Raw genomic sequence first — 25,482 nt, 5'->3', positions numbered from 1 at the left:
GTTAACAGTAATAGAAACCACAGGTGACATCCTAGCCCTGTTAAAGACAATGGCAAAACCTCCATTGATTTCAATGGAGCCAGGAGTTTTGTCCTGGTTTTGCTTGTAAGTGAGAAAATAGGACTCAGAGACGCAGACAGGAAAATTCATCCTGGCCTATGCAATTGCTATTGATTTAAGAATGGAAGCAGGTATGTTCAGCCAGATGACACTTTTACACATTGTTCTGGACACAAACACACTTTAAGCTTCAACACAACCAAAATCTAAGGCCAGTTTTCCCTTATATTACTGAAGTATTTATATTCCCTAAAATGCACAGAGAACCTTTTAAAACACAGCTTGCCAATTTGCTATATGCATCTCTTCTTTTTAGCTTGGGTGAAGGAAACTCCTGATTTGCAAAGCTGTCATATTCTCCCTAGTCCTTCCAAGTCTAGTGATTTTCTCTCAGTTTCTTTATTTTATAGATTAACCGACAAGATGAAAGATTTCATTTCCTCAATAGGGAAGCTGTGGTAAAAGCAAGGAATGTGTGATGTGGCAGCTTCATCTCCGTGCCATCATTCCACTGCTGCGCAGAGTACAGCCAAATTCTAGCTAATATCATTTTATTGTATCTGGATTCTCATAAATTCCAGTTTGGGAATGTTTGTCAAGTCAAGAATTCTTTGCTCACTTACACGTGTCCTTCATCTTGTGCCTGCATGCGACAGAGGAATTGGGATTTTCCCAATTTTTCCTCCTTCCCTGCTCTGTGGTCACCATAAAGATTCTGCGATTAAAAATTAGCTGACAATTGTGTTAAAGAAGCATCAGGACAAGTAGATGGGCACAAGAATGTCAAATCAAAACATTCTGAGATTGTTGGATTTCCTCTCCCCCCCCAACAAAAACCAACACTTTGGCAAAAACCAACATGAACTTGTGAATTGCTCAAATTGCATTTTTTGCTGAAAAAAGTTTTGGTCATAAAATTTCCCCCACCTCTAGTTGTGATGTAAATGAGAATAAGGCCTACACAGTATTTAGTGATTTCCTAGGACTTTTGTACTGCTAGGTCTGAATTTTCACATAAGGCCCCTTTACACTACTCCGGAAGTTGTTATTGAAATACACACCTCTCTTAAGGCCCTCTTACACTGCCAGAGCTGCATACTCCGTGGGTGACTCCGGGGCTGGAGCACCTATGGAAAAAAAAAAAAAGTGGGTGCTCAGCACCCACCATCCACCCGCCAATCAGCCGCTTGGCCGACCCAGCCAATCAGCTGCTCAGTGGGCTCCACCTATCAGCTGTTTGGCAGCAGGCGGGAGGTGCTGGGGGGAGGGGGCGGGGCGTGAGCAGGAAGAGGTGGAGCAAGGGTGGGGCCCTGGGGGAAGAGGCGGAGAGGGGGGGTTCGGGACGGAGCGAGGGTGGAGCACCCACCCTGAAAAGGGAAGGTCCGTGCCTGTGCAGAGCTGTGGCCTCAGTGCAAATGAAGATCTGGCTCCTAGTATAATTTTGAATTGGAGTGGAGACTGTGCACGCCCGATACTACTGCCTCCGGATATCAGCTCTGTGTGATATGTGATGGAGGTGTTGGAGCCACATGGTTGTCCTGCTTTTCCAATGTCCTGTTCCCACCCCCAAACCTTGTTGAGAACAAGAGGCCATACCAGAGCCATGCAAAGGGGGTACGGAACCCCATCGCAGGCTCTCCAAATCCTACCCCCAACATCCATGCAGGACAAGCACACCGCTTTGATTGTTACAGCTGTCCTGGAGTTTTCCCACCTGCGTCACTCTGACAGAAAATGCAAGTTTCCACAACATCAAGATTTTCTGCCGGAAAATACCAACTTTGCGAAATTGTTTTCATTTTCTGTGGGGAAAACCAACAAGAAATATTTCTCCAATCTGACCTGAATTGAAATATTTTGGTTTGTTGAACTGACTTGAACTGTTTGGTTTCAAGTCAGTTCTTGAACATTAAACTGCATCCCCCTGTAGTGTCGTATTACCTCATGGGAGTTATAGTTCAAAGGTCTGATGCCGCCATTCTCTTCTATGGGCTGGGCTCCCTGGCTAGAGAACATCAACGATGCCACAAAGTTTCTCTGAGTGGTGTAATGGATCATTGGAGTCACATGACTGCAAGTGCATTTTGGGAGATATAATCTGGCCAGGGAGCCTAGTCCATAGTGGGAGCATGGCAGCATCAGACCCAAACTACAGCTCCCATGAGGCAATGCACCAGGATACGGGAAAACAGTTCAAAGTTGAGCTGACAAACTGAAATATTTCATCATTTCTAAAACAATTTCAGAACATTTTATTCCATGAACAATGGTGATGTTCCAGGTTTTTGTCCTGATTTAATACAAAACCAAATGCTGAAATATCAGAATTTCCCATGGGATGGAAATTTATTTCACTCAGAGCTCTCTATGAATGTGGAGGATTGGAGAACATTGTTGTTTAAAGTTGAAGATTCTAGTTTTACATTTTATTAAACAAGAACATTCCTCTCAAACTTTATTCCATCCATTCTGCTCTGCTATGGCTTGAAAAAGATTAGTAGCAACAGAGAATATACAACTTCTTTCCTTTTAACATGAGTTTTGAATACTCACATGTATTACTTTAATAAAGAAGAATGGTGAATTTATTGTCGGGTTAAGTGATCACTACTTCCTCCCCCTATGAGCTCTCAGAGCACTAACTTTCAGTATTAGTGAGGATGATGTCATATTAGATAGCAGAATTTTTCTGATGCTGGACAATACCATTCATAGCACATAGTTCACTATGTTTTAAAAGTCATATAACTCACACTCACAGTGGCCCAATCTGCCAAACTGAGGTCCCCCATATCCAGAGTTAAAGTTCTGGGTTGCGAGTTTGGTTCTGTTCCATCTCTAATTTCACGGCATTTTGATAGTAGGTTAGGCATTTCTGAGGAACTAGAAATGGTGACCAAAGTGCCATTATTTTGTTTTAATGATTATGATCTTGAATCTTAGAGAACTGAGAGCAGGACAAGTATTCAACTAACCCCTTTCTCTCCCTAAGTGCTAACGACAATCTAAAAATACTAAGCAAGGTTCTCCTCTCTTTCGCTCCAATTTTATACCAGTATAATTCCACTGACTTCCTTGCTCTGTACTCCAAGTACATAGTGGTAGCCAGGCTACCTCTGGAAAGTCAGTGGCATGTAAGGCAGGTTTGGGACTCAGCTGTCTGCCCTTTCCACCATTGCATGCTGCGTAAAGGAAGCCCATTTCTCCAAGCTACTGCTGTGTGTGTTAGTGGACCCAGGACCATCTCTAGGTCTGTTGCCCAGTTTCCTGGTTTGTGAGCTGTTTGCTTTAATACTCTGATGGGTGCTCTTGAGAGAGAAACATCTGCAGGAGCATAAATTTACCTTCCCATTCGAAAAAGAAACTCCAGTTTTGGGCCCTGATTCGGCAAGGTGCTGAAGCACATGACTAATTTGAAGCACAGGAGTCATCCCATTGACTTCAAGATTAGGTTGAGGGCAGATAATTCCACATCTGCCTACAGTGGCCAGATATTTCTGGCACGTGCCACTGTTGGAGACAAGACACTAGATCAGTGACACTCAGACTGAGGCTCAGGAGCCGCAAGTGGCTCTTTAATGTGTCTCCTGCGGCTCTTTGCAGCACATGATACTAAATCACGGTGTGATTTCATTATTAACCAGTCTAAGTTATTAACCCATCAGTACTATGTTATTAACCAATTGTAATAATACTTGGTCAGTCACTTAGCTGTGAGAATAACCTATACCTATATATCCGATGAAGTGAGCTGTAGCTCACGAAAGCTTATGCTCAAATAAAATGGTTAGTCTCTAAGGTGCTACTAGGACTCCTTTTCTCTATACCTAAATATTTCCCCGTCATACTGTTTAATTCACACTCCTGAGGATCTTCTGGGTTATGTTGAGCGCTAATTTGGCTCCTGAACCACTGAGATCTGAGTATCACTGCACTAGATGCATCGCAAATCTGATCCAGTGTAGCAATTTCTGTTTAAGTACCTTGCTGAACCCAGCTCTTCAAACGCATGGGATGAAAGATGAGCAGCTTTCGGCTCCGGAAGAAGAGAGACAGGGACCACTAAGATTACATAGTAGGCAGCAGGGTGGAATCAGACCCCTGTCAGAAGATCCTGACATCTGAGTTACGCTAAATCCACTTTTCCAGCCCATAGGGGGAAAGACTTACACAGTGAAAGAGCCTATCTGCTGAGCTAAAAATAGGGATTAAGTGACTCCCTTCAGAAATGTTGCTGAAACCCATCTACATCTTTTTATCGCTGGACCTGAGAGACTCAGAAAAGAACAAGACAGTTATCAAACATCCTAGACAAGTGTAAGAAGATGACACTTCAAACTGTCTGCAGGCAACTCCTCTTTAAATCACAGTGCACAGCCTAGCAGTATGTTGTCTAAGCCAGCAGCTGTCAAACGTCATTCGTTCACCTATCACCATCTTTAAAAACTGTTGCAGGTGAATGGGTGGAACTTCAAGCTTATGGACCAACAGTGGTGCAGGTACCATAGGTTGGGAACCCCTGATTTAAACTCCCTTCGCCTTAAGGGCCAAGGCTATTTTATCAAACCTAAAGCTTACTGATTTTAAACACTATATACTGCACAGGCTCCCTTTCTGTGTTAACACAAACTCCCTAAATTGCACAGTGCAGTCACACAACACACAAACATCTTTCTGAAAGAAAATAATCCATTCTTCTTTAAAATTCCTGCAAGAGAAAGCGTATTCATTTTTGCCAGGTCCTTGAGAAAAAAAATACCTGCTTTATTCTCCTCTTTAATTAGAAATACAAATCTACCTGAATAGAGCTTAATACACAACTTGAGTGGCTGGCAAACATTTTAGGTCATGGTCAGAGCTATTGGCAATGGAAGACTAATTTTTAACGATCGTGATTAAATCAGATTTTATAACCTTGCTGCGAAGCAGAGGCTCCCAAACTCGGGTTGGGGGAGGTGGGGTCGCCATCCCAAATGGAGTCATACCATCAACAGATGGGGCTGAGGCGATCCCTTGTGTATGGAGGATTTTACTCTGCACAGTGTGACCTCGCATGTAATGTGCCTGTGAGGTCACAATGCACGGCGGACGCCGTTTTGCTCTACAAAATGACCTCCTCCGCAGAGCATGACCTCGCATGCACTGTACATCTAAGGTCACACTGTGGAGAGGAGGCCATTTTGTAGAGCAAATGCAGCATGCATTTTGTAGAGCAAATGCACCATGCAGCATGACGTTGCACACACAGTGCGTGTACGGTCACGCTGTGCGGAGGATGCGATTTTGCTCTTTGCTGTCTGGCAGGAAATACTTCATTCAAATTGGGTAGTGCCAGCAAAAAGTTTGGGAACCCCTTCTGTAAAGTCATGTGGCGTCCCCATGTGCCCCTTTGCAACCTGGTGTGGTCCTCCTTTAATTTCCCACAATTGGGGTAGTTTTGGGTTTGCTTTAACAGCCTGGGACAAGGAGGAGCCAACACACACTAACAAAATAGCACGTCCCCTTCTAATAAGGTTTCAGGACAGAAGCAATTACAATAAGCAGCTAATTAGGACCCTGGTGCAGAATTCCCAGACTTCAACTCCACTAAACAAAGTCGCAAAGTCAGGTTACACTAGTCTCCCGGAGCCAAAGAGAAAAAACACCACCCTCTGAAGCCTTCACAGCTTCTATGCCCCGCTCCTCCTACTCAGCTGCCTGTTCCTGTTTAAATAGCCCAGTCCCAGGGCAGGGCAGGTCTTCCTTGATTATCCCCGGGCTGCCACCCACCGCCTGGCTCTTAAAGGGGTAGTACGCTGCTTCACACTTGCTTACAACATACACCATTAACCAAGCTCTGGTAACATGGCCCTGATCTTGCTTCCATTGATGTTAATGGCAAAGCTCTATCTTGACTAAGATTGGTAGAGGATAGCACTCTGTCATGGTGCTTTTGACTGAAGGCCTGATGCTGTAAGGTCCTAAGGTGGCTTTCAGGAGCTCTCTCAACTCCCATTGACTTCAGTGACCTGACTGGGAGTTGAGAGTGCCCAGCACCTTGCCAGAGGGACTCAGAGCCTAAAAGGATTAGTCCCTTACATATGCTGTTTGGCTTTTCACCAGAAGCAGGTCAGACGCTTTCAAGAAGCGGGTATTTTCGAGACACCTCTGAGGTGCTGGTTAACATCAGTGCCCGTAGCTTAGTGTTGCACCATATTTTAGCAACTCACCGGGCTCTGCTTCACTTTTTTGCAAGCAAAAAATGCTTTTCCTTGTCATTGGCACTGATCCTCTTCTCACTCCGACCAGTTTTACATCCACATCACTCCTGCCAAGGGGCGCCAAGAACAGCTCAGAGCCAGGTGAAGGGAGGCGGTGCAAAGGTGGCTCTAAGCCAATCCCCTGATTCTAGGACCAGCTGAGCGTCAGGCTGACCACCACAGAGCTGCTGTAACTCGAACTGGCCAGCAACAGCAGCCAGGGATCACTGGAGTCCTATCCTATTTCCCCTGCTCACACCCTCAGCTGCAGACTGCTGGGTGGAAGAGGGTGGTTGGAGCCACTACGATGGCTGCGTCATGAGATAATATTCTTGTACTGGGTGGGCCTGCCATGGCCGGCCATGGGGCAGCTTTGTGCTGGGTAAAGCAGTGCAAAGCTGCCAAGATTCAGGGGAGGATCAGGAGCAGTCACTGATGCCACTCTGGGTTAGGGTGACCAGATGTCCTGATTTTATAGGGACAGCCCCGATATTTGGGGCTTTTTCTTATATGGGTGCCTATTACCCCCCCACCCCATCCCAATTTTTCACACTTGCTATCTGGTCATCCTACTCTGGGTTCACACTATCATCATCCAGGGACCTGTGTGCACTCTGAAGCTTGCATTCACTGAGGAAAAAAATGTAATCAGACAGGAGATCAGAGGGGACGGTGGAACCTTCACCAAAGCTGTTTGACGAGAACGAAAGACACGCGGCTCTTGATGTGTTTTTTAACCAAAACCCCAACATCTCATTATCTCTGCTCGGAGATGGAAGCAAGCAAGTTCAGCTTTCTTCCCCACACCTCAATAAACGAAACATTGGGCAAATGAAAACCACTTGTGGTGTCATTCCCCGGAGCCTATGATGTCATTTCGGAAGCATCCTCCTTGCAGTGCGTGTGTTTTTTAGCAGATGTTTGGTTGAAAATGCTTTATCCAAGTGCCAGTTATGTGAGCAGGTGTCTTGGCATCTCATTCATGGCACTACTTAGCTGCTGAAAATCTGTGTGACGTCACTCCCGACAAGCCTATTGAATACCATGGTCGAGCACTGAAAGTATGGCTGACATTCGGCTTAGTTTCTAGCAGTCACACTGCTGAGCTATCGTACTGTAGTACAATGCCAGGACAGTTTGGAAGCCTCTTAGCTCAGATTTCCCTTTCAACAGTGCACAGCATTGCCTCTGCTAAACTGTTTACGTAACCCCGAAAACAACGTTTGTTTGGTGGTGAAGGGCTTTTCATGTGAAATTTTCTCTCTGATTTCCAGTCAGACCTCTATATTTCACAGGGTTCTCTTAAAGTAAATTGTTGCAATAAACTGGCATCGCTGTCACGGTTGGACGGAATTAACTCAGTGTCCCAGGCCCTATACTGTTACCCAATGAGGGAGATTCTCTTGTAGCTCAAGCGATAGCAGCATGGGGGATCTGAACTCAATATTTACCACTGTTCAATGTTTGCTACACTTTCTCAGTCCACACAGGACATGATTCGGCAACATCTGTCAGCTCGGGGACTTAAGTCCAGATTTTTAAAGGCACTTAGATGTCTAACTCCCAGAGCCTAAATAATTTTAAAAATCTGGCCCTTAGTCCTTTAACTCAAGATGTAGAAGCCAACAATGGGCCCCTTCCCTCTACTTGAGCCGCTCCTTCCATCCTGGGTGTTGACCCCATTGGGCTGAGAGGGGACACTAGGACCCCAAGGTTTCTCCAGTTCCTCCATTGCTGTCCAGGAGGTAGAGGCAAGACCACTCAGGTTTCAGATACACAAAGCTCCAGCCCCTAACCCTTGACAGAGCTGTCAGCTAAAATCAATTCCACAGGGCTAGTGGAAGTGTGCTTCGTATAACAACTGCCATCTTGACAGGCAGCTGGTATATTTGATAGGCAAGGCTGAGAACTCAAACAAGAGAGCAGCCAGAAATCTCCCACCTTTGCTAGAAGGGCTTCCTTATATGAATCATGGAATCTAACTTAAGAATCTTGTTTTTGAAAATCTTGCCCTTGCAACAAAGCCTGTTGCCAACTGTGTCCACGTATCTATTCATGGGACAGCATCATAGGGCCTAATCACATCAGCCACTCTATCAGAGGCTCGTTCTCCTGCACATCTACCAATGTGATCTATGTCATCATGTGCCAGCAATGCCCCTCTGCCATGTACACTGGTCAAACTGGACAGTCTCTACGTAAAAGAATAAACGGACACAAATCAGACGTCAAGAATTATAACATTCATAAACCAGTCGGAGAACACTTCAATCTCTCTGGTCACTCGATTACAGACCTAAAGGTCGCAATATTACAACAAAAAGACTTCAAAAACAGACTCCAGCGAGAGACTGCTGAATTGGAATTAATTTGCAAACTGGATACAAAAAGAAAAGGAGTACTTGTGGCACCTTAGAGACTAACCAATTTATTTGACTTTTCTTTTTGCGAATACAGACTAACACGGCTGTTACTCTGAAAACTGGATACAATTAACTTAGGCTTGAATAGAGACTGGGAGTGGATGTGTCATTACACAAAGTAAAACTATTTCCCCATGTTTATTCCCCCCTCCCCCCCACCACTCCTCAGACGTTCCTGTTAACTGCTGGCAATGGCCCACTTTGATTATCACTACAAAAGGTTTTCTTCCCCTGGCCCCGCCCCTGCTCTCCTGCTGGTAATAGCTCATCTTAAGTGAGCACTCTCCTTACAATGTGTATGATAACACTCATTTTTTCATGTTCTGTGTGTATATAAATCACTGTATTTTCCACTGAATGCATCCGATGAAGTGAGCTGTAGCTCACGAAAGCTTATGCTCAAATAAATTGGTTAGTCTCTAAGGTGCCACTCGTACTCCTTTTCTTTTTGCGAATACAGACTAACACGGCTGCTAATCTGAAACCTTTCCACACAAGGAGATTTTCAAGATACTTAGCGATTAGGAGCCCAAATCTCACTGAAAGGCAATGGGACTTGTGCTCTTAAATCTCTTAGGTGATTTGGAAAACTCTCCTCCAGAAAAAGCTTTTGCGAACCTGTAAACGAATCCACTCTCCACTAGGTGTCCCCTTGTGGCCAGGCCTGGCATAGCAGATCGCTTGCTCCCCTGCCAATGGTTGCTCTGGTTTCTCTTTCAGTGACTCAGCCTTCTGGCCAGGTTACCATTTTAAGTCCACCCCTTCTGGGGTCACAACCATCCAAATTGAAAGTCTCCAAATGACCCTAATGCAGACAAAATCCTTCCACCATCTCTGGAGCTATTCCTCAGCTTGTCTTAGGGCTTAGCCTGGAGCCCACTGCTGGGCTCGATAAGCTTTGCAGCGGGCTTGTACTCCCCCTTCTTTGGGGCTAGTCGGGGAATGGAACCCAGTCCCACTCTGGGTTCTGGCCCAGGGCCCTGAATTGAACAGTTAGCTCTACTCCTTTAGCTGTCTTGGAGTTTTCCCTTCCTACCCAGCCTCTTAAGTTCCCCTCTGGGTCTCTCTCTGTCTCTTCCCTGCTTAATCAGGGTCTCTCCCAGAGCTTTCCCCTACCTCCTCTGAGCGTCCTCCCTGGCACTTACTCCAGCTCTTTCCCCAGCTGGGTATTGTCACCACTTTAGCCTGGCCCTCCCTCTTTGTACAGCAGCTCTTTATGGGACATTAGACTCAGAGGCTTTAAGGCCAGAAGGGACCATCATGATCATCTAGTGTCTGACCTCCTGCACATTGCAGGCAACAGAACCTTGTCCAACCACTCCTGAAATAGACCCCTAACCTCTGGCCGAGCTACTGAACTCCTCAACTCATGATTTAAAGACTTCAAGTTACAAAGAATCCAGCACTTACTCTAATTTAAACCAGCAAGTGACCCGGGCCCCATGCTGCAGAAGAAGGCGAAAGCCCCCAGGGTCTCTGCCAATCTGACCTGGGGGAAAATTCCTTCCCAACCACAAGTGCAGCTACCAGATGGACCCTGAGCATGTGGGCAAGACCCACCAGCCAGGCGCCTGAATCCCTGATTCCCCCCAGGTGGAGCTCTTTTTATAATCAGGTTGGCTTAGCCCCAGGCTCTCCAGCCCACCGGGCGAGCCACCTCAGTTACAGAACCATAGAACTATAGTTAAGAAAACTGCACTAAGATTTGTGTCATTGAGCTTTTTCCCAGCTTTCCCAGGATAAGAAGATCAAAGTAAACACCAGGCGATTTTCTGACTCTGCTAACTGCATTTATTCCAAACAATACATGTCACTGTCACCTTATGCTGAATCCTTTCCTAAATACCTGGACATGCACATGGTTTGTTAAATCATTGTGCCCTAGCACAGAATTATAATCATCCCTTGATGCACATGTAAAATTCTTATTTAACATTTATGAAAAGTATCATGCATTGGTGGAGAGGAGACTGTAGGTCTCACTACCCAATTCGGATGTGTAGGTGTTGGGACGGGAATAAGCAAAGGGTTGTGTGGGCAAAAATGGCCTGTGGAAATGTAAAGGGCTAGACTGACCACATGGCCTTCTTCCTTTGATATATTTAAATGAGCAGAGTTTGACCATCAGATCAGAGGTGAGTTCCCCATCACGGGAGGTACTAGACACCCTCAACTCTCATCAGTGTTGAACTCAGGCGGGCAGAGCGAGTTAGGGTGCAGGGGTGTCCATTTTTCCGGGGGCCCCCAATTGGCTGGGGTCCCTGGGCATGGGCCTCTGGCCCAGTGGCTAATCCACCACTATGCTGCAGGCTTCTGCTTCACAGAAGAGTGTGACCATATCTCGAGTAGGGATGACGCCAGTCAGTGATGCTTTCTGCCTCCAGAACTCAGCCAGGAGGACAATACTCAGCCAGCTGGATTGTGCATTATATTCCAAGTGTGTAATAAAAACAGAGGCACAAAGATGTGGATATAGAAAACGATTACACTCTAGAAAGATATTTCAGTTTCACTGAATAAAACTACCTCATTCTGAATGCTGTTGGCACACACACGTACTCTAGGGTTAAATATATCCCAATGCCCACAGAAACCAGCATCTTCATGGAGGCTAAGCGGCAGCCCCACTTAGTCCCTTGTGATTACAATCCTGAATATACAGAAGTATCATTTTTCCTCGGTGGAAGGGGAGACTGTTTATCTGGGAAGCATTTCACGTCAAGCACAATAGGAAACTATTTAGATTTCCACAACTAGGCTTGTGCATGACTTCCAAGCTGTCCATCAGGAATACTTCAGAACATAAACATGTCTTTGCAGTGGGGTTCCATGGAAAGTAGTCAATACCCTGAATCTTTCAGCCTGATTTGATTCACTGTTCATCTTCGTTTCAAAGTACTGCACTCACTTCCAACGCAACAGGGCCCATCGCTGGGAATATGCTCTCTGAGGACAACAGACTCCAGACTCGTATCAGCAGTTCCAAATTAAATGGAGATGGGTTGTCTCTACAAAGGTATTTTTGTGACTGGCTTTATCTTTGCATAAATAATTCTGAAATATAAAGTTGGGGCTGAAACCGATGAGGAATGTAATATAGTTGTTAGAACAGGCCACTGCCTGCAGGACTCCTGGGCCCTACCCGTAACTTTGTCACTGAGCAACTGTATGATCACATGCAAGTCATAATGCTTCTGTGGTTCTATAAACCTCACGAGGGCCAATAGGGAGAGAATTCAGGATTTTCTGCTCCAGAAAACAATAGCTTTCAATGAACTAGAGCTATATTCCTCAGTGGCCTCTAGAAGGTGACGAGTACACACCCACTTGAGCAGGCCTGAAATTCCATACAGCAGAGGGCAAGGCTGATCCATATGCTCTAGCCAGTACATTAATGCTCAGATTTGCAAAGCCTCCTTAAGTGACTAAATATCTCAGGCTAAAAAGCCACATAGATGCTCAGTTTTCCCACCCATAAAGTGGGGATAATTCTACTTGTTTGCCTACTCTGGGGGCGGGAGGGGGATGTAGTGAGGCATTGTTAATGAATAATTGTAAAGCTCTTTCAGATTCTAGGACAAAGTGCCCTAGAAGTGCCAAGAGTTACCTATTACTGTTTAAACTAATGAAGAATGGTTTGGAAATACAGAGTGAAAACAATGCAGTCCTGGGATTGCAAATACATGCAAAAATGAGGAGCCTAAATGTAGTAAGACTGTTAAGCAACTTCAGTACTTTCCAACACGGGCGTCAACTGCAGGATTCCTAATATTTTTTCTTTAATTTGGCACGGGTGAGGGAACATAGATATCACTGTAGACTATGGCCCGGAAGGTCAGCATGGAGGTGAGGCTGTAAAACAGTTGATACATAATTATGTGTAAATATGCTAGTTTGGGACCTTCAAAAGGATCCAGCATTAACTTAACTCTTTTCCCACTGAAGTCAATGGAATTTTTACTTTTGACTCCAATGGGAGCAAAGTTGGGCCACTGCTGAGTGCTTTAGAAAATGACTACAGAGATGGGGTGCTTTACAAATGATGGACAGAGGAAGTCAAAGAAGCTGTGACAATTTACAGCAGCTGAGGATCTGCTTTACAGTGTCGGTCATACAGGCTAAGGGTCTTACTCCTGGGGGAATTCTGTGTCACTGCACACATGCAGAATTCATGTCCCTCACAGATTTCTTTGCTTCCCCACAGAAAAATGACTTTCTCACGGGGAAGCAAAGGGAAGCTGAAAAAGAGGTTACCTGCCCCTCCCAGCAGCATGGGTGTATTGTTTCAGGTGCCCGGAGCAGCCGGTGGAGAGGTAAATCACCACCGGGGGGGTGTCGGGGTGTGGGGAAGGAAACTGGGGATGTCTCAGCGTGTGGCTCCTACCCTGCGTTGTAGTCCTGGCTGGGTTGGGGGCGGGAAAGGATGGGACATCCTCTTTCCCTGCAAGGAGCAGATGGGGGCAGGGACAGGGACAGGTAAGACCCATCCCCAAAAACCTCCCCCAGCTGCAGGAAGCTTCGCCCCCCACCTCTCCCGTTTCCTGACCCTATCGCTCCTCAGCCGCGGGTGCAGGGGTCACTGAACGAGGATATGCTACCCTGTCTGCCCAACCCCTGTGCATCTGGACCCCCCATACTCAGACAGACCCCTCTGCCGAGCCTCACCCCACCACACCCAGAACCCCCACACCAAGCCCCCCACATCCGAATGCCCACCCTGCCCAGCCTCACCCCCATGCATCTGGATAACCCCTCATACCCCGCTGCCAAGTCCTACCCCCCTGCATCCTTACCCCTACCAAGCCGCACCCCCCACACCCAGAACCCCCCAATCCTGAGCCCCCCACACCTGAACCTCCACCTCACCGGGCCTCACTCCCTGCATCCAGACCCCCTGCACCCAGACTCGCCTGCTGAGCCCCAATCACCTTTACCTGGACCCCCCTGCAGAATCCTGTTGCCCCTGCACCTGGAACCCTCCCAATGAGCCCTTGTGCATCCAGATCCCCCCCCCACCTGAATCCTCCACTGAGCTGTCCGCACCCAGATTGCCCCACATGGAGTGCTCTCAACCCACACCTGGATCTCCCCACACTTGGATTCTGCAGGGCTGAGCCTGCCTGCACACACCTGCTGCTCCTGATGTGGAGGGGCAGGGCACCAGGGTGTTTCTGGGGCAGGCCCAGCCCTTGCACTGCGTAAGGGTCAGGTGCAGCTTCACTGCCGAACCCATGTCCTGGGGGAGTACGGGCTTCAGGGTGATCTCCCACCTCTGTGCAGCCAGTGGCCTGTGCTTCCCCCTCCCATGCTGGAGCCTCCACATTTATTTATTGACAAATAAAATTTGCAGAATTGTACAGAACTTTAAAATATTGTGCACAGAATTTTTAGTTTTTTGGTGCAGAATTTTTAATTTTTTGGTGCAGAACTCCCTCAGGAGTAGTCCATCTCTCACAAGCGGAACAACGGAAGTCAGTGGGATTATGAACAATGAGCATTCCAGGACAAGGCCTAAACTGAACAATTCAGTTTTCATCAGGATTTCCTGACCTGTTGCTCTGTCCCTTCCCTGAAAATGTGCACATGCCAATCCTAAAGTTGGATTTTTGTATGGGGACACTGCACTGGAAAATCTCTCTCTTGGAAAGAACCTCTCCATATTGGATCCATCGATGGCTGTTAGTCATGTGTTTCCCAGACATATCTACCTGATTGCTTTTGCCAACTTTTTTCTTATAGACATCCTCATTCCTCATTCTCCTTGCAACGTAGCACATCAGGGAGTGCAAGGGGAAAAAGTCAGTGTCTTTCAAAATGGATTAATGTTAATTAAGTTTGCAGGGGGAAAGAAAAGACCTGAACTTGTGCTCTCTGTAGTTCAACAAGCATGAAGTATTGCCATGTGCATCGATACACAGGAGGCTGCCCTGACACACACAGAAAGTGGAGGAGTTGTTTTCCTGGGAAGTTCTGACTAAGCTAAAATGATGTCAAACACAGGAATTTAATCTCCAGGAAATGGAAAACAGATTGGTGTGATCCTCACTTGTAAGTAGCATGAACTGTAGTGAAGGGTGAATCACGAAGCTTAGTTTGGCTTACAGAGGGATGAACAAGTCTGGATGCTTCTCTAACACAGATCAGGAGTGGAGCTGGGTAACCTAGTTGCAGCAAACCATTTACTGGATGAATTTAGCTCTTTTCAGATGATCAGGAATGAACTTTGTTAATCAAAATCATTCAATGGGTACTATATGCAAACATATTGTAAATTACTTGCTGACTGGTTCCTCAAGTAGTTGCTATTTGTCATTTCTTAGTTCTGCTACAGGCAAGTTTGAGGAGTGCTTACTTGTGCCGGTGAGCACTTACTCCCAAAAGTAGATCCACTGAAGTGAATGTACTCAACAACATAAGTACTTCACAATCTAGCCCTGTGCAACTGGTCACCTAAATCACATGGTTTTGTTTCTGGATGACTTCCAAATCACCTGGGACTTTCAAGATGGCCATGTGAACACCTCAGCACTACTACAGGTGTGAAAATGTGTTTGTAAGTGTAGTGAGGTGTGGAAACGTGAATATTCTCAGCATTTTCCTTTTCAGCAACTATTCTTGTGAACCAAATTTTACTTGCAGAAATGTTGGCCAAAAGGATAATATGGAGAAAAGACCTTGGAACTTATTTCTTACACCTTGTTTGAAGGAAATCATCCATATTAAATACTTGCTTCTACATATCATGCAGAATTACCTGCAGTTCTGCTGACAACCAAGCGAGTCATTCTAATGATTACAACACATCCCACAAACTCCACTGTTAAAAGAGATGGCTCTGGAAGTAGAAAAGCTATCAGGTCAAATGTGTGAGGCCTCTTTGCACGACAGTGTGATAACGAAGGTAGGGAAAATTGACACTGGGTAGACTGAGTGACTGCAGACATACTGCAGGCTTCCCTAGATAAATGGACAGTCCTTCAAGCCACATGATGCCACTTTATACCGTTGTACCACTTGAGCTGGTACAAAGTGGAGCATCACTTTAGTCCAGATTGATATCACCGGGGAATGAATCAGTCCAAAGGACAAGTGCAACATGGTCACTGACAGGGCAATCTTCTTTCTAATCCTGTTTGAGCGCGAATGGGCCAAATTCTCTGCTGGTGTAAACTGGCACAGCTACATCATCTAAATTTGGTCCAGTATCTCCAGGGCTAGAGGGTCATTCTGTCTCCTTTCTGATCCATTGGTAGCTTCTCTGATGAGGACGCCAACAAAAAGCTACCATATTATTGCCAATTCTGGCACTGGTTCCTGTCCTGTTGAGACTGGTCCCATGGGAGGTATGCCAGGAAAAGCAACCCATTTCCTGTAGGTCACCAAACAACCATAATGGGCCAGATCCAAAGAACATGGAAGTTCAGCAGAGTCTTTCTACTGCCTTCAATGGACTGTGAATCAGCTCTGTGGAACTGAGCCGTGGCTCCCTTGGCCAAGGAACTAGGAGCCTGGAAGCTCTAGGAGCCCCTGCTCTGAGGCAGTCCATGCAACAGACAGCCTAGGAGTGGGGGAGCCTGGTAGCTCGGGCTCCGCAGCAGAGGTAGCTGCAGAACTGGGAATAATTTCAATTTTTTTCTGGCAAAACTAATATTTTCTTTCAGAAGGTGCCCGATACCTGACAGGTGGCATAAACAACATACATAGACACTGGCCATAACTAAAGCCTTGCTATGAAGTGAAAGGGTCTTTAAGTTTTCATTGACAAGTTAACTCTGCTTCCCTACCCCTGATTTTGAAACCTTTCCCTATTTCACCCTCCTCCCCCCAAATATTTACGTTGAGTGACTCTGCCCCCGAGATAATTGTGGAGACAGGGGAGTTAAAATCACGAAGGATGATATTTTAGGGCCACGTAGGAATTCCTCCATATTTCCATGACTGAATTTCAGAAGCACTAAACAATCCTATTCCCCAACTTTAGGTTAGGCAATACATTCACATACACATGGACATGATCCCTATTTAATCCCCATCCCCTCCTCTTTGGAACCATTGCAAATTATATTGTCATGTGAAAAATAATGAATTATGGCTTTGATTCCCTTCTGTCCATGCTGTGATGGAGCTAGTGAAGGGAGGATGATCTAGAGGCTTGGATTAAATCCCAAAAGTTCACAGTAGAAATCAGGGACTGTTCCAGCACTGCCACCTGGAAACCATTCAGGGTGGGGAAAAGATATCCAATTTTTTTCCCATCTCAGAAGAGATTTGGTTCAGGGTAGGTTAAAGTTTCAGGTGAAGATTCATGCCAGTTCTTACTTGATCTGAACCAGTTCACCCATCTCCAGACAAAGGTGTCATTTTACATTACATGCTATTTCTCTATCCTTCTCTTTTCTAGCAAAACTTTACCTCATTTGACTTCAACCATTCCACTCTGAGAGTGAAATCCTGGCCCCAACTGAAGTCGAGATTTCACTCTATAGATCTCCCTTTCCCCCCTTTCTCTCAATCTACTTTCACAATGTTCTTTGTCTTACCCTATCTTCTTTAAACATCGACCTCTGCATAATTTGCCTTCTTTGTTGATAGACCATCCCTTCCAACTCATCCTGTTCTTTTCCACCTGCCAAAAGAAGCCATTTCAAAGTTCATTTCAGAGACAGGTCAGAGATGCAAAGTTGACATCTGGATGTGGATCCAAGCTTCGCCAACTTTTGCAGCTGTTCAGATCCAGAAGGACTGAAGCTTGCTGCAAAGCTGATAGCCACATTCAGACCTGAACGGCTCAAATTTGTGGGTGGGTTCATTTCTGGAATTTTGGTTTGGGATCATGGCCAGTTAATTGGCAGTTTGCTGTTCTGGGAAGTGTGCTAAGCACTTTGAATGATGGGTGTGATGGATCCGTATAGCTCAGAGCACAGGAAAGAATGATGGCTATTGGCATGTGAGAAGGGAGATTTCCAACCAGTGGGAAGGTGTCCAGCATTATTCATCTTTTTGAAGCTGATCCTTCTCATCTGTAATACCACACTGTGGTATAGTACAAACACGGCTTTATTTCTGCAATTAATTAAACATATTGTTTCTTCTAAGACTTAGACCCAGATCCTCAATGGGAGATAGGCATCTAAATCCTTTTGAGGATCTGGGCCTTAAGCCTAGTGTTGATTAGAGAGAATTAAGCTATGTGAAAAGTGCTATCCATACCAACTCTGGGCCTGATCCTACAACGGGATCTTTGACACCCAGGGCCAGTTTTAGGAGCTGGGGCACAGAGTGGTTGTCTTGGGTGTCAACTTCCAGGGTGCGCTGTACTGCTTAGCCATTTTTTTTCTTCACTGATTGGCTGGCTCCATTTTTCTTTGTTCATTTCTTTTTGGCTCAGTTCTCAGGAGATGGGGGAGGGGGTGGCATGGAAAACATTTTCCACTCTGGGCAGCAGAATGCTTAGCAACGTTCCTGCTCACACCCACGCAGATATATAGAAATAAGAGCAATGCCTATATTCTGCGCAGCTTCAGGGCCATAGACTTTTTTCCCTCATGCCCAGCATCTATTCTTCTTGTTGACACAGCAAATCTTAGATGCAGCAGCTCCCACGCTCACAGCTAAAACAGCAGCATATAAAAATAACCATCGAGCTAATTTGTTTGAGGCTGCACCTCCAGGTTACCTTCTGTGCGGTCAGTGCACCATTCATATTTCTTTAAAATCAATTGAATGTCGGGACATTCAGATGCATCCCAGGTGCGGACTGCTTGCTCTACCCTGCACATTCAGCAGCTCAGTGTGTGTGCTGCTCAACCTGCCTGCAGCAGGTATATTCAGGGGCAAACTCTGTTTGCCTGCATTACGCCTATTACTCTTATATGCCAATCACATGCATTCTGCAACATACCTGGGACATACCACAGCAGTGAAGGGGATTTTTAATAAGGTAAATTGACAGCAGGAATCCCATGGGTTTCATCATGATTGATACAATACAACCCTTAAGGAAGTAATAAGGTGGAGGCCATTGCATTCTGGTTTAGGGTGTCATCCCAAAAGTGCCTAAGGGCCAGATTTACGAAGGTATTTGGGCACCTAACAATGCAGATATGTGTCTAGTGAATATACAAAAGTGATGAAGCAGGTTAGATGCCTCGCCTGCCAAGGGATTTTGCAAATTCCATGAGGTGCCTATCTATATCTTTATGTGCCTAATTACCTTGGTCAAGCTGAGAGTTAGGCACTTTTGAAAACATTCCCCTTAAGTTCTAGTCCTCTCCATCAACAAGATCAAAATGTGCTTTGAGTGGATTGTGATGAAATAAATATTTTTGAAATTGGATCCATTTTTTTTAACCCAAAAAAATGTCCTCATATGTCTTCAAAATATATTTGCTGGGTGAACTGGAACAATGTTTGGATTTTGTTTTTCTCTTGTGGATCTCATCATGGCCCCTAAATAGAGGTTTCAGACAATGAATGGCTAAACATAGGTCTCATAGCCTCGCCCCAAGATAACAGCAAACATTCTTGTCTTGTGCCTCTTTCATTGAGGAAGGGAGCACATTCCACAGCAAATCAATCTTCCCTCTCTCTCTCTGCTCCTTTAGAAAGCAGGGAGGGGGGAAATTTTGTCTCATACAGATTCCAATGGCTTGAGCAGATCTGTTGCCGCAGCTGCTGCAAATTTAATTTGAAACAGCAGAACTAAAAGATCTATTCAGGAAGCACCTGCGGCCAATGATGATTCTCTATTGTTCAAGAATTCTCAGAATCTACCCCATCCTTCAGCCGCGCACCAAAGCTTTATGTACTGGATACAGTCTCATAGGCCAACAAAATGCACGGTAGTACTCCTTTCCATCAAACCGCTCTGTTGGGTGCTATATTTAATGATATGTTCTTGCTCAATGGAGGAATATAAGCTGTGCTTTTATTTCTGTCCTTAACCTCGTGGGACTATACAGCAGAAATTAATCACCATCTTTCTATATAGGCCTCTCATCCCAGTGGAAGCAGCAAGAGGCAAGCCGCAGCTGATACCTGGATACTGTGCCAAACCAAAGAAAGGTACAGCATTCTCTCTCCTCCATGACTTGCCAGCAGGTGAGGAGCATGGCCTTTGGGATGGCTTGTCCTACAGTCCTTATGCACAGGAGAGCTTGGGTACCACAGTTGTCCCTATCACAAGAGCACACAAAGTCAGAAGTCTACTCAGGTCCTCCTCCATGGATCCATGCAAAAGCCTGGCCCTTCACTTTCATGGATTCAGGAAGGTGATCATCTCTGCTCTTCTTCGCTAGGTTTTATTTTTGGTCAAATGTATAGAATTAAGCTTTCAAGGTAGAACACTTCAGATTTTATTCTTTGGATTCTGCTTTTGTGCTGTTTGAGTCTCGCACTTCTTCTAACACACATGATGAAATCCTGTAGATATTTCTGGAGAGAATCTGAATATATTCTTATGTTTTCTGAAACTCAAATAGATTTCAAAGCCTAGATAAAATGACCTAAGGTGACATCGCTTGGCTATGAAGCTATTCTCTGCTTTCTTTAATTTTCCTTTAGACTAATGAAATTCAAATTGTTTATGGAATCTCAGGATCTGAGACATCAAAGACAAACGTGGCCTATTGGTCCATCTCCCTGCCAAGGTAGGATTGTTCCCTATAGCATGGAACAGCATCTAGTGTTTTGTCAAAGCTAGTTCCAAATGATGGGTTTTCTGACTTTTGTCTAGAAAGACTGTCCTGCAGCCTAATATATCCCACTGTCAGGAAACTTCTCTTGATGTCTAGCCTAAACCTTCCTTTCCTTAATTTCACCCCTTTACACCTACGTAAGCCCCCATGTTCTACCCTAAATTATTCCTCTCCATCAGTGTTCCCACCATTCAAATATTATGCCCCCTCACAGTTAGCAGATCTATAAGACCACAGTTGGCCAAGCTATAAACATTTAGCCATTTTAATTTTTTCTTGCAAATCAATACATCCATTCTGCCCATGCCCACAACCAAACAATCCAGTCAATCTTATCTGAGCTTCTTTCAGTTTCTCAACTGCCTTTTGCCAATATGGTGACCCAGAGTAGAACACAGTGGACTTGGTTCCCTTCTCTTTTATGCCCCTGTAATGCCATTAACCTCAGCAAGTTACTCCGGGTCTACGCTGGCATAAGTGAGAGGAGACTCAGACCCATTATTTCATGTGCAGTCCTACAAAGATCATGCAGAAAGCTCCAGAAAGTGATGTCTCCCTGCATGACACTCAAAACTGTATGGACCTTTTTATTCTAGCCAAACTCATGTTTAATTTGCTGTCCCTTACCACTGCAAGGTGCCTCTTTCGTCAGCAGGGCTTTCCAGGTCTTCCCCTCCCTTTCTGCGTATTGGTACTTATTTTGATTTAAATGGTTAAAAAATATAAAGACATCTATACTAGGCTCTAGTTGGCCTATCACTCTATTAATATTACAACATAAACTCAGCACCATTAAACAGTCGATCAGACAGGAACTCAGCCAGTTGGTTGTCTCCAAAAAAAAGTCCTTTCTGCTCCTTCATCATTCTGGGAGCATACCCTCAACCCTCTCCAAAACCCCTGTCTTTTGCAGCGTGCCCAGAGGTAGCCAAATACAGACTATTCCAGACCCAGGGGGGAAGCACCCTCCGTGGTCCCCACTTGTCAGCAGCCTCCTTGCTTTTACAAAGGGGAACCAGTGGGAGTATGGCAGGGGGAGAGAGGCAATCCTGTAGGTAGACAGTACATGTGGTTTCAATTATTTTCCTTTCAGTGCATTAGGTTCCATGTCTCCAAACCCAATCTCACTTTGCTGTTTTCTGTCTGTCTCTGAACTTGCTAAGTTGTTTTTTTAACATTTCCTCTGTTCTGAGTGATGTTTGCAAATTAGTATCACCTGTAAATTTCATTAACATGCCATTTACGCCCTCTTTTAAACCATGAGTGAAGACATGGAGTAAGATCTCTCCCATGGCTGACTGATCTGTCCATCTAGGCATTTATGCCATGTTCCTCAATGTAGAATACTACTAGACCCCTCCTCCCAACTCGATCCATCTCACATAGAATCATAGAAATGGAGGGCTGGAAGGGATCTCAATATGTCATGCAATCCATCTGCCCATGCAGAGGCAAGATTAAGTATGCTTCCTGACAGGTGTTTGTGTAATGTACACATAAATATCTAGCACTGAACTCCCATCTCTCCCTTCACATCCTTGCTACACTAGAGAATGCAAGTTTTCTACAACTCTTTTTTATGGGAACAGAGAAACACAGGCATCATGATTCTAGGAGACAGAATATAACATTTTACTCAGTCTCCCATAAAAAACTCAACCTGGACCTGGAGGACGAAGAACGTTATGGTTTTAACTAGAGCTGCTCAAAAATCTTCAACCGAAACGTTTTTCAACAGAAAAGTTGGTTTTCGAATAAATGACTTCTTCTCTTTTTTTGGCAGAAAAGATCTTTGATTTTTTTGTTGGCAGACAGAAAGCCCCAAACCTGAAAATGTTGGGCCTTTTTGTTTTTATTTTGTTTTTATGAACTGTCAGAATTATCCATTAACATTTTGATGAAAACCAACTCTTTTAGTGATTTGAGTTTTCATCAACATTTTCCGACTAGCTCTATTTTCAGCTTAACTCCACAAGCTCTTCTCATTTACAAGTGATTCCTATCTTTCTACCCCAATGAATTTCCAAATTATATCTGAACATATGCCCTTCCTTCCCTCTTGTACCTTTTCATTTCTTTCTCTGTCTGATATTATTTAACTCTGAAGTTTTATGGCTGAATAAATTTTGTGAAGCATTTAGGATAAACTTTGTGTCAGAGATACTTATGCACCATTAAGCTTTATCATATTCTATATGAAGGACTGCAGGAGTTTTGCAAACAAGATTCAATCAGCTAAACATTAAGACTATATCAATCTAGATAGTGTCTTTGTACAGAGAACACAACCAGACAAGATTCATTAGTCCTGCAATTAATCCTGTTACTGAAACTCACCTCATATTTGCATTGGGCACTGTTAGTTCCACCAGGGACAGGAAAATGTGGCAGATCTGGCAATTTCCTGCAATATCCTTGGGAGACCTTATTAAATTATGTTTAAGTATCTTTGGAGCCCATTGTATTAAATGAATTGTTTATGTATTCTTGTGGGCTGGGATTGTATGTAACCTCTGGGGTGCGGGGGGCGGATGTGATAGGTGCGAGAGCTGGGAGCTCAAGGGACTATATAGAACTATGTGCCAGGCAAGAATGGGCTTTTGGAACAAAAGATATTAAGTTGTTTTCCTGGGAATTTCTCCGGAGAAGTGAATGCAAATTCCGCACCTCTGGGTATGCAAAAATCCAAAATTGAAACTATGCCCTGAGGAGCAGACCATTTTCTGCTGGTCACCTCTTACAAGAGGCCAAGATCAAAGGGCCAAGCTGTATAAAGTAAAGACTGAACTATCCCTGGTGGTCCTGGTTCTGAGACAGTTATGAACTTGTAACCCACGGGGAAAACCCAGCAGTGGATTTTGAAGGACTGACACCTACCAGAGCCTGAGGTTGGAGTTGGGGTGATTTCGGGTAAGCCTTTTAGCATGCACATAGGTTCTTTTATTGTTTTTAATATGTTTTCTCTCTGATTATTTTTTACCTTAACAATAAATGTTCTTGCTTATACAGAGTGGTGTACAAACTTATAGCTGTGGGCCAAGATGTTGTTCACAGCCTCTGGAGAGCAGGTGTGGTGGAACAATCTGTATAGTAGGGATGCTGAGGGACATTGAATCAAACTGTAAACCCTGTATATGATGGAAACCACTTCAAGCCAGGGGGTGCTGCAGCACCCCCCCCCCCCCACTTCCCTAATTCCAGCACCTATGCTTAGGGTGACCAGACAGCAAATGTGAAAAATTGGGACGGGGGTGGGGGGTAATAGGAGCCTATATAAGAAAAAGACCCCAAAATTGGGACTGTCCCTATAAAATGGGGACATCTGGTCACCCTACCTATGCTGGAGAGAAAGCAAAACACAGACTCTGGCCAGTTTAGGCCATCTAGCTTGCTGGGAATAGCACAGTGTAGGCAGGGAACTGCGCTGCCAGGAAAAACCCTAGTCAGAAGGGAGTGAGATGTGGGTCTCTGTCCAAGAGAGGGGATGGCTGAGGAGCCAGGAGCCTAGAGTGGGTGCCATAGAGGGGAACACACGTGCGATTGCTCAGAACTGTGGTACTAGCACTTATTCCGAGCACGGCATTGCTAACAATCTTAGGAAGAAACAATGTCAGCCAACGTTATCTCCAGGGTGCACAGGGGAGGATGGCAGTGCAAAGATAATGCATTTCCTTGGATACTACCAGAGAGGAGAAGATTGTTCCAAAGCACTCCTCTCAGGATGTGTGCTTTGTCTGGGACACAGATGCACAAAAGGGCAGATCGATATCCCTGTGGAGGAAAAAGGGGCCTGGCACAAAGAAGCATCAACAGGAGCTAAAGTGGCAGCTCCGTTTCCAACAATGCACCATAGCCCTGCAGTGTTGAGGTGACTACTGCCCCAGGGAGAGGGGAAGAGGCAGCGGGAAAGCTGCCGGGGAGAAGCTGACAAGGACAATGGCGTTTCTTAATGACTAAAATAACTCAGCAGAATGGTACCACCTCTCAGTACATTGACTTGTTCTGGTCTTCACCATGGTGCATCTGATCTGGTCTGAATCATAGGTGCTGGAACGAGGGGTGCTGGTGGTGCTGCCGCCCCCCCTGGTTTGAAGTCGTTTTCAGGGTACACAGAGTTTACAGGTTAGTTCAATGGCTCTCAGCACCCCCACTATGCAAATTGTTCTAGCATCTCTGGTGCGAATAAGCAGTGTCTATATCATCTACCCCTACAGGGAGCTACCTGCTGCCACAGTATCACACCTTTGATGTCCCTTAGCTGACGCTTCAGATGCCTTCCATTGAAACGGGTGGCTGTAACTTATAGGGAACTTATAACTTATAACTCACCCTCTTCGCTCACCAGAATAATCTTGCTCACTCGCAGAAAGAGAAAGAGAGAGAGGTTAAAGGATCTGCAGGGAGCTGCTTACTTTCCAATTGGTTGTCCAGCAGGTGTATGCTCCACTTCAAAGCCTGCTTGTCTCAGCACATCAATCACGGTATTGTTACCCAGGAAGTGACCTAAAACATGGACAGAAAAACAGCCACGTCACTCAAACTGCTCCTTGAGGGTACTCCCTCCTTTCGACCCAAGCTCGGAGGAGTAGGTTACCAAAGACTGGGCTGGCTCCAAGGACAACAAGTCATGTCAAGCAACTGGTTGGGGCCTCAGAATCCTGAACGAGACTCAGCTGCTTACAGCCTGGTCCACTACTCCACTTTGGGCAGTAGGAAGGAGATGAGCCAACTCACAGCCTGACACGCTGCCCCCTACGGGCCAGGGATTGATCAAATGGGTAGGCAACTCAAGGGCCAATTCTTCCTTGGTAACCTGGAGCCTGCAGTTTGTGGTAGCTCTGTACAGCTGCCATTTTAAACACGTGCACATGCACACACTCTAAATCATCCCCTCACCCGGGTTTTACGATTGTTCCTGCAAACGGTGAGAGAAGTCTTATTAGTCATCCTAACTGTATTCAGATTAAGCATCTATTCAGGAGTAAGACTGGGGGGAATGCAGGACTAGATGACCTCCTTAGGTCTCTTCCAACCCTAATCTTCTATGATGCTATGACACAAATA

General features: G+C 45.2%; 1 protein-coding gene across 1 annotated transcript in view; it reads right to left on the bottom strand.

Moving 5' to 3' along the window:
- TRABD2B (TraB domain containing 2B) overlaps nt 1–25,482 on the bottom strand; it is a 407,706-nt gene that overhangs the window by 33,462 nt on the left and 348,762 nt on the right. Inside the window, exon 5 of the mRNA XM_037907480.2 lies at nt 24,831–24,921. Coding sequence (XP_037763408.1) covers nt 24,831–24,921 — 91 coding nt within the window. The remainder of the gene's footprint in view (nt 1–24,830; nt 24,922–25,482) is intronic.

This window comes from Chelonia mydas, chromosome 8 (assembly GCF_015237465.2).
Source record: "Chelonia mydas isolate rCheMyd1 chromosome 8, rCheMyd1.pri.v2, whole genome shotgun sequence".
In the NCBI taxonomy this organism is placed as follows: domain Eukaryota; kingdom Metazoa; phylum Chordata; order Testudines; family Cheloniidae; genus Chelonia; species Chelonia mydas.
This window is presented reverse-complemented; position numbering and strand designations above follow the sequence as displayed.